The sequence below is a fragment of the Citrus clementina genome, unplaced genomic scaffold, assembly GCF_000493195.1.
Source record: "Citrus clementina cultivar Clemenules unplaced genomic scaffold, Citrus_clementina_v1.0 scaffold_2, whole genome shotgun sequence".
Classification (NCBI taxonomy): Eukaryota; Viridiplantae; Streptophyta; class Magnoliopsida; order Sapindales; family Rutaceae; genus Citrus; species Citrus x clementina.
Window position 1 is genome coordinate 16,594,823 of NW_006262688.1, and position 9,915 is coordinate 16,604,737.

The 9,915-nt window shown below is 32.8% G+C and overlaps 2 protein-coding genes across 2 annotated transcripts; one reads left to right on the forward strand and one right to left on the reverse strand.

Moving 5' to 3' along the window:
• Positions 1 to 2,921: 2,921 nt before the first annotated feature.
• Positions 2,922 to 7,431, forward strand: LOC18052726 (putative ubiquitin-conjugating enzyme E2 38). Its single transcript, XM_006447240.2, has 8 exons — positions 2,922 to 3,051; positions 3,172 to 3,234; positions 4,058 to 4,195; positions 4,297 to 4,842; positions 4,930 to 4,993; positions 5,148 to 5,287; positions 5,808 to 6,119; positions 6,892 to 7,431. Exons 2-8 carry the CDS (start codon positions 3,193 to 3,195, stop codon positions 7,141 to 7,143), a joined length of 1,494 nt encoding a protein of 497 aa, XP_006447303.1. The 5' UTR covers positions 2,922 to 3,051; positions 3,172 to 3,192; the 3' UTR covers positions 7,144 to 7,431.
• Positions 7,432 to 8,861: 1,430 nt separating this feature from the next.
• On the reverse strand, positions 8,862 to 9,667 carry LOC18052727. The gene is made up of 2 exons (XM_006447241.2): positions 9,368 to 9,667; positions 8,862 to 9,270 (listed from the first exon to the last, which is right to left on the reverse strand). The coding sequence occupies exons 1-2, from the start codon at positions 9,537 to 9,539 to the stop codon at positions 8,987 to 8,989; spliced, it is 456 nt and encodes a 151-aa protein (XP_006447304.1). The 5' UTR covers positions 9,540 to 9,667; the 3' UTR covers positions 8,862 to 8,986.
• Positions 9,668 to 9,915: the final 248 nt, after the last annotated feature.

The window sequence follows — 9,915 nt, forward strand, 5'->3', positions numbered from 1 at the left end:
CCATCTTATTTTCTTTTTATTTTTTATTTTTTTGATAAATCCCTCTTATTGTCTTTGAAAATTCAAAAATATAAAATTATCTATGAAATTCTATTAAAAAGAGAGAGAGAGATGAAAAAGAAATGAGATAAAAAAAAAGGGAAAAGTGGAAGAGAAGGATGGACAACAAGAGAGAAATAATTTTTAGATTAGGGATTATTATTTTAAGGAAACATCATGGACTTTTGTGTATTAGATTAGGGATTATATTTAGTAAGGTACAACAAGATAGTTTTGTCCAAAAAATAATGTTATATGTGGGAGCTGTAATTAAGAGTAAAAATATATTAATTTTTAGGACAAAATATTAATTTTATAGCGTGTTTACTTATTAAGAATTGAAATAGGAATCAAGGAATGAGAATGAGTGATGTGTTTACTTGCTTTAATGAGAGATAGAATTGAAATCAAAGTGGTAGGCCTATTTAAAGTTCGGGATGATTACTAAAGTTTTGGTTCCTATAGGGAGGTAGGAATGGGAATCTCATTCCCCGTAGTAACCATATTATCCCATTCAAATTTTAAAATTCTCAATTGTCATTCCTTATATATTATTATGATGAAAAATTTATTAATAATGATGATGATGATAAGTATTAAATTATAATGCTTAATAACTATAATTGTAATTACAATTATCAAAATAATTACTACTATAATAATAATAAACACAATATTATAATAAATAGTGATGATAATCAACTAAGGTTAGTTTAATAACTTATAATAATCATTTTGATTTTAAGATAAAATAAACACCTCAATGGCAATACAATTCATTTTGATTTCGGTTTCTACAGTTAAAATAAACAATTTCTTATAATTCTTATTCACCATTCTGATTCTAACTTATTCCGATTCCACTCTATTCCAATTTCAACGTATTTTGATTATTGGTTAATAAATGCACCATTAAATTCATGAGATTAGTAATCCAAATTTTCACGATAGGCTTAGTTGAGATTAGACAATGAGAAAAAAATGTTTGTCTATTTGTGATATCTTTGATAATTTATTATATAATTTTTATTTTTAACTTAAAATTTGTTTATTATTTATTGAAATTAATTAATTAATTTTTTTATGATTTACTTAAATTTTATTAATTAATTTGTTATTTGAATATTTTAATTTAATTTATTTATTGAAATGATATATCTCATTTGAAATAACTTACAATACAAGTAATTATATTTCCTCATTATAATTATGATTGCCCAATAACTAATTATATATGTGTGTGTGTGTGTGTGTGTATTTATGTATGTATAATTTTCTTATTAATTTATTTTAAATAAATTATAATAGTGCTTATTAAATATTTCATAAATAGTTGGTATTTAAATTTAAATATAAACTCAATACTATTAATTTTCTTTAAATTAAATTTAATATAATCTAATTTGACATTCTAACAAATATGAGTCTGCACAGTATTTAATACAATCTTAACTAGCCACAAAAGTCCTCCTCTTTATACCAAGGACTAAAGATGGGCAACGGGCTATGCCAGCCGTCAAACCACGGCCCACTAGGGTCCATGGGCCGGCACAACATGGCCTATCAAGTGAATGAGCCGTACTGTATTGTTCCTAAAATTTTTTAAGCTTGACACAGCCTACGGCATGAGGCCACACGTGCCGTGCTCGGGCTGTGCTCAAAAAAAGCCCATCAACTTTTTTTTTACCTCCAAGCCTACGTACTTAGTATACTTTATTCAAGCGCACGTGCCTGACGTGTTTTATTCAAGTCCAAGTGTCTGACGTGTTTTTTTAAGCCCATCAGAATAACAACAATAGAAACAATTTTTATTAAGGGGGCAATTAACATATTTTATTATTAATTTATCACAAATTCACAACTATTTTTTTAATTTCACAATAACCAATCATAAAACAACAATACATAAATTTAATTCCATATCATAGTAATGATTAATGAAAATTAAAATTACAATCCTGGAATAATGATTACAAGAAATCAAACTACGAGATATCAATTATAAAATCATGATATTTATAATTTTATTTATTAAAATAATGATATTTATTTAATAAGTTATAAATATAAAACAGTTATAATATTTATTTAAACTAAGACTTAAATTAATTTTTAAAAGACTATGCTAAAAAATATTAAAATAATTTAATTTCAAGATATTTGTAAAATCATAACATTTTATATTTACTTTTTATTAAAAAAATTTATTTTGATATACTTTGCTCCATGTGCTATTGAGGGTCCATGAGCCGCGTGTTAGCCTACCAATAAAGTGTGATTATTACATGTCTTTTCGCGTGTTGTTTTTGGCCTACCTCTAATTGTGCCGTGCTTTTAAAACCCACATACCTAAACTTCTAAGCATAACCCAACACACGTGTGTGCTATGTCATACTGTATAGCATGCCCTACCAAACGTACTGGTGCTGTGTTGTGCTATACAGACACATACCGTACCATATGCCGCCCTACCCATTGGCCACCTTCACCGACAACTAGAAGCGAAGCTGCCAGAATATCCCACCAGCAAAAATCCTCCACTCCGAAGCCCATCATGAACTTAAACCCAACCCGAGCGAAAACTTTCCACGTCATCAAAACACAACCTTCGTTACACTAAACCTTGACACGTTTTAATTTACAACGAACACGAACGCATCTTAACTATCCCAAAAATAAAAATCCGCCCCAGTGACGTTGCTGTATGCTAAACCCTACTATACAGTCCAGCTAAAAGAGGCGCCACGTCATCAAAGATTCAAAATATTACGTGATAGGTTGACGTAGTTCAAATTAAAGTGTAGCTGACCGCATTGGATTATCTTTCACCCAGTAATTTCCTTACCGCGTACGATAGAGAGAGCTTACCTACTATATTAACAAGTGCGAAATCGGTTCTCTCTCTTCTGATTGGTAACTTTCTCTCTCAGTCACGCTGCTACTATCCTCTCCTCTTTTCTCCGATCTCTATAATAGTTGTTTCGGATATTTCGGGTTTCGTCGATCTTTCCGGTACATGTTTCGCTTATAATTATTATCTCTATCATAATCATCTGTTTTGAAAACGACAGCGGTTCTATTTAGAACTTTTTATTTCATTTATTTATATTTTTCACTTTTACGACATGATAGAATTTTGGAGGATCGTGTGATATGGACGATAATTTGATCAGCCCCAAACTTCAATCTTGCAAGGTAACTTTGTTTGTTTGTTTTTAATTTTCGTAAATTTTGTTGTTAATTTCTTTGCGGTTGGTTAATTTTGAATATTTAATTGATTGAACGTCTGGGTCAGTCCGGTTTAATTTGTGTGCGTGAGTCAACGATCGTGCTTTGACTGACTAATTTGGTCGTAATTGTGCAATTTTACAAATTAACTTGCGAATTTATTTTTTATTTAATTTATTGTCAGTCGGTAACTATTTTATAGTTGTGTTTGGTTGCTAAGAAATTTTTTTCTTTTTACTCTGGTAATAAAAATCCAAGGCAAAAAAAAAAAAAAGGACTTTGGATTATGATATAAGGGTTCTACTTTCCCTTTATTTTTTCTTATTCTTCACGTCAGTTCTGTAAACCAAAACCTAGTTTAGTGAAATTATCTATTTGAAAATTTTCCAGAGTAGTGATCGCTCATCTGCAATTCCATTTTTTCTCCTATTTGAAACAATTCTCTAGCAGATTGACTGATTGAGTATGTTTTGCTTTTTGTAAGTCATTAAAAGTTACTTAGTCGATGATAAGAGATATTATGTTGGTGACTGAATTGAAAAATACACATTGCTATTACAAGAATTGCAAATCCTTATGGACACCCCAATATTCTTTCCGAATTTAGGAGGATATGGTGTTGGTGATGATAATGATCATAAATTAATCTCTCTTATACGGACACGCCTGCATACCATTTGTGAGGCAAAGCATTTTGAGGGCATTAGGAGGATATGTCTGTAATGTGTTGTATTTTAAACATTGTTCTTTTGTGTTATCCTGCTGCTGAGGAAGTAATCTATTTTTTCAGGATGCTATTCTTCATAAGCTCATGAATTTTGCAAGAGACAAAGCTCCAAGTGAAGATTCGGTTGGTGATCAGAAAGCTGACCTCGATAAGGGAAAGAAAAAAATATGTGATGATGAAATGTGGGAAAACCAAGTTAAGGTACATAGCCAGATTTCCCAAATGATTAATGCCTCCTTTTCTGGAATTCCTTTTGCTTAATCTCAATTAGTATTTGGCTTGTAATTTTGTTCTTTCTTTAGGATGCATCAGCCAGAGATCATGCGAAGAGTTCCTCGTCGGAATCAATTATTTCAAAGATTCCCAATAGTTCTAATTCTGAACTTTCATATCATGATGAAGATGATAATGACGACAATTACGGCAACATGGATGACTATGCTGACGATGATTATGAATATGATGATACTGACATGTATGAAGATAATTATGCGACCATGCAATCCCAATTTGATAATGTGGATCTTCCTCCTGGTGTAGAGGCCTCACTTCCTTGGTTAAAGGATATTGCTTCATCTCAAGATGTAACATCTGTCTCAAGCACTACAAGTATTTCAGATCTTTCTGAAAGTAAGAGGAAGGCAACTATCTCCTATCTTGGTGAAAGCAAAAGCAAGCTGGCTTTTGTTAGCCATTCAACAGCCTCTGTAGAGTCGATTTCTGATGAGAAAGAAGAAAAAGAGGAAAGTAGAGTTATGGCAAATATCCAGGGCTTTAAGCAGTTTGATACTGTGGATGATTTTTCTGACCATCACTACAACCGGATGGGCTTTCTTGGGGAGGAGAAGGTGAGTTAAGTTACTGAAGATGTCTTGGTCTCTCTCTTTCTCTATCTGTTATATTAACTGTTATGTGTCCTTTTTCTCTTTTGATAGCCACCAAAGAACTGGGCCAAGAAAATTCAGGAGGAATGGAAAATTCTGGAAAGGAACTTACCTGGTGAGTTTAAATCTCTTCAATTATACGCTTTAATAATATAACATACATGCATGGTACTACTGTTTTGACCCTCTCTCCATTTAGAGAAGAAAAATCTTGTTTTATCGTAGTATGTTTAGATGACTGATCTTGCTCTCTTTCTATACTCTGACAGATACAATATTTGTTAGAGTTTGTGAAGCAAGGATGGAACTTTTAAGGGCCGTCATGATTGGACCCTCTGGTACACCCTATCATGATGGCCTTTTTGTCTTTGATTGCATCTTCCCACCTAGCTACCCCAATGAACCACCGGTAGGTATCTCTTGTTGTGTCTAGGGGTGGCAATTCGTGCTATTGTGTTGTCTCAAATTTAAACAAACAGGGATACACCCATTTATTATTCGTTTCTAAACATCAAAACACGAATACGTTTATTTATCGTGTTGACCCCGTTTAATGCATTTAATAATAAAAATAAAAAATTATTTAAAACATCACAAATATGTCAATTTTATTCTTAAAAATAAGTCACGAATAATTAATTTAATATTAAGTATATAGATTAGTTAACTTTTCAGATAATGTTATCACATACTAATTGATCTTCGTGTCATAAATGGATAAACGTGATGAGGTGAGCGAACACGGATACGATACGATTAATAGTCGTGTTATGTCAATCCATTTATTAATCATGTCGATTTATGTGAACATAAATCAGAAAAGTTCTGTTGCATCTGTCTCGTGACTCATTTTGCCACTTCTAGTTGTGCCCTTCCAACTTTGTATATTCCACTGTGTATAATGCAAATCAGGAATTTTTTTCTTGCAGAGTGTTTATTACTATTCAGGGGGCCTCCGATTAAATCCTAATTTGTATGATTGTGGAAAAGTCTGCCTCAGCCTTTTGGGTACCTGGACCGGTAAATCAACTGAGATGTGGGATAAAAATAAGTCTACCATGCTGCAGGTTTTGGTTTCCATACAAGCTTTAATTCTGAATGCAAAACCGTTCTTTAATGAGCCTGGGTTTGAAAAGTCGTATGTCGGGCCTGAAGGGGAGAAGATGTCCAGAAGTTACAATGACGATGCATTTATCTACTCGTTGAAGACAATGATGTATACACTAAGAAAACCACCAAAGGTATGATATCTGCAACAATTTGCTTCATTAATTTACTTAATTGCATAGAGGCTGGTTAATCGAATTCATTTCCTTCAATACTTTTAGTCTTGCTACATTGATATAGTTTTATTCGATAATCTCTCTCTCTCTCCCCCCTTCTTTTTCCCCCTTCCCTCTTTAAAATCCATGTGAGATTTGGTTGAACTGATAATGCTATTATGACCTGAAGCTGACACAAAATAATGACTTGCTGCCTAGACTGGGTGATGAATTTGGAATCTCCGGTGAATAAGATTGTCTTAATAAGTTTGGCCATTAACATTAGTGTTTTGCTTTGGCTTCCTTGGCTTTCCTAATAAGTATGGTCATTAGAGGCAGCAAGTATACAACTATCCTATCAAAAAGGAAAAAAAGAAAAAAAGAAAAGAAGTATTCAACTATCCTGTGGTTCAGAAATAAATTAATGGGCTAGCTTGAGCGTTAGGGTGACATTTCGGGCTTTTCTCTGCCGTAGTCTCACCCTGGGCTTAAGTTTTAGAGTACAATTGTGAATGCAGCTGCATCTAGTAAAGTCATGTAATAGTGGAACATCAGAAATTTTGAATGGAAATGGAGAATCGATTTTATCCAACAATTTCTCATGTGAAATTAGTTTGTTTACACTGCACACTTTTGCTTAAGTATGCTCTATTGGTTGAAAAGTACACAGCGTTGTGAACTGAAACCTAAAATTTATAGGAGTGCACATTTTAGTCTCTCTTCCTGATTTTAGTCTCCTTTTTGCTTGCAGCACTTTGAAGACTTGGTTGCCATGCATTTTCGCAACCATGCTCATGATATTCTGGTAGCTTGTAAAGCTTATATGGAGGGTGCTGTGGTAGGGCACGTCAACATTAAAAACGGGAACCCGGAAGTTGATCAAGTCAAGTGGAGCAGCTCAAAGGAGTTTAAGGACAAATTAGGTCAAATGATGAAAATCCTCGTCAATAACTTCACCAGGAATGGATCAACAGGTTGTGAACAGTTTCTGCCTTCAACCTGATAACCATCTGCATAGAAGATAAGCTCACAGCATAATGGGGCAGTTGACCCAAAGCTTTGGTTGTCATGAAAAAAGTGTTTCAATAACTCTCAAGTTCATGAATTTTGGTAAAATTGTTTGAACTGGTACCCCAATTCACCTAAGCTTTTATTATCTGTATATATGATGTTTTTGGGCTTTTAGCTAGGTTTAGATATGGTAGAGTGACTCTGAAATTATCGAGTTCTCTCCAGAACTGAAGCTTGTTGTTGACTCTAATTTCAAATGAAAATGATAGCTTTCTTGTTAGCACATTTGTATGCATGCTATTGTCGGTACCAGGGTACAATTTATGTAGGTTGCATGTTAATATCTCATTAGTAGCTACTTCCTTTTAAGCTTATGATTGCCATTTTGCCGGGTGTCCAAAGACAGAATGTCTGCTTATTTCAAATGGAAGTGTATAATTGTAGCAGATTTTTATCCACTGCATATATTGCGATCAAAGCCAAGTTTGTGCTCGGAATTTATGGCTTCACAAGTATAGTGGCTGTATATTGCAGCACGTCGAATCCCTAAAAATCTTTCATTAATGGAAGTTATATTGTGTAAAACACCCTTTTTTGTTTAGTAGTAAAAACATCCTTTGTTTAAGACAAATTTACGTTCAGACTTCCTTGCTACTGAAATAGCGTTGAATAGCTCCACTTATAGCAAGGAGAGAGGGCACTTGGTCATGTTCTCAGTTTTCCAGAAAAGGGGGGAAAAAAATGGCCCGAAAGATAATTTTGCATCTTCAAGCCCCGCAAGAGTGCTCTATCGATTTTCATTATCATATTCTTGGAAATCGTTCAAGCTTTTATAATTAGTGCTAGAGTATGTTATAAATAATGTAACATGCAACTAAATTATTTCAAATACTGTAATATTTTTTATTTTGAGTGACAACTTAAAGATTATTATATGCCACCTATCATGTAATGTAACATGACTTATAATTAAATTTATAACTAAATATAAGAATGGGAAACTTTATATCAACATACCACATGATATTGATAAACTTACGTATACACATGCCAATTGATATGATACAGATGACTTAACACAAACTTAACACAAACACATATAAATTAAGTGCATGTTTGGTATGGCTTATCTAATCACCATAAGTGATTATTTAATTCTATAAGTTCTTATCATAATTTTTGTTATGTTTGGTTGTTTTTTTAGTAGATTTTTTCAAGTTTAAATAAGCTATTTTGCCTCTACTAGTAAAAGCTCAAATTTTGAGCTTTTAAGAGTAGAGATTGAAAAGCTTTTTTTAAATGCTAAAATATCTAAAATATCCTCAATTTGTTTAACAATCTTATTTTATTCTTTTTATAACATAACTTAAAAAAACTTATCTGTTAAAGTAATTTCATAAATTTTTAATAAAAACTCTTATTGACAACCAAACAATTAAAATTTTTTTATGTAAAAACTCTATTTATAAAGCTATACTATCAAAAACTCTACTTAAATAAGCTATATTTGAAAAGCTGTACCAAACGGAACCTAACATATTACACGATTCATATGCCACTCAATACACAAATATCTAGTTTTCTCTAGTGTGAATAAATCTTATATCATTGTTATATGAGACTAAATTCATAACATGTAAACCTCCACACAAAGAGAAATTCTAGAAAATGTAAGAGCTAATGATTGCATGTATGACATATGTAATTAAATTTAAAAATAAATACACATATATTATAATATTATTTATTTATTGTACAACTAAAATAGTTTCTACCACACCAGAGAACTGTCGCACATGCTTACACACAAACATATATATAGATAGAGTTTATCCTTAATAGCTAAGCTGGAACTTATCAAAACACTTGAGAAATCCAAGGGCAGCGTCCCTAGCCTTTTCTGGGGCAGGAGTTGACGTTGTCAGAGGCTCAAATTCCGCTGCCCATTCCGCAATACACATCTCATCTTGCTTTCCTTCAACAGGAGTGAATGAAATGGTGACCCTGTAAGGATCATAAATCCCCTTCAACTCACCATCCACTACAAGATATGTCACTGATCGTCCCGTCTCCACCCCCTCTATTTTCTCTATTGATTCTTTGACATAGCTGTGCACAGCTTCATCATCAAATAATCAGAAAATTTTAGTTCCCGTCGCAGCCAAGCAAATAGTAATAATAATTAATAAAATAAGAAAGCAACTGTGCATGCATACCAGGACCAAGCTTGAAAAGCCTAAGGCTTCCAGGGCTGCCATCCCCTTGAATGTATTCAGCATGAGCGAGCATTTCTGGGTTGATTTTGCTGATTATTTCATTGTTTCTGTACATCTCCCATGCTTTCTCTGCTGGGAGATTCAGCACTACTTGTCCTTTCATATTCTTCATAATTTTTTTTTTTAATTTTAATCTTTGCTACTTCTCCTTCTCTACTTTGTTATGTATGAAGATGAGGCTTTAAATAATAGATGTGCTATTTCAAGATGGCGATTTCTTTAATAAAAAATATTATTCATATAACGGACAATGGAATAAAGTCCACGGATAACTCTATTGCTTTCGTTCTCTCTCACATACTTAGTGCCATTGAATTGACCATTCTTTATTCCTATGCTAGCTTCCAAAGTAACTCCTACATCATGAAGTGCCGTAGGTTGGAGGGTATCATAACTTCTTCTATGTCCATCAACCATAAACAACAAAATACAATGAAGAATTTTAATTCATCATGCTCAACAAAATCTTACCTCAAAAGTAAATGCAT

Excerpts from the sequence above, each read along its gene's own strand:
- LOC18052726 (XM_006447240.2), top strand. The coding sequence starts at position 3,193 with ATGGACGATAATTTGATCAGCCCCAAACTTCAATCTTGCAAG. Across the intron at positions 4,843-4,929 it reads GCTTTCTTGGGGAGGAGAAG|CCACCAAAGAACTGGGCCAA; the intron begins GTGAGTTAAGTT and ends CTCTTTTGATAG. Across the intron at positions 6,120-6,891 it reads CACTAAGAAAACCACCAAAG|CACTTTGAAGACTTGGTTGC; the intron begins GTATGATATCTG and ends TTTTGCTTGCAG.
- LOC18052727 (XM_006447241.2), bottom strand. The coding sequence starts at position 9,539 with ATGAAGAATATGAAAGGACAAGTAGTGCTGAATCTCCCAGCAGAGAAA. Across the intron at positions 9,271-9,367 it reads GCTTTTCAAGCTTGGTCCTG|CTGTGCACAGCTATGTCAAA; the intron begins GTATGCATGCAC and ends TTGATGATGAAG.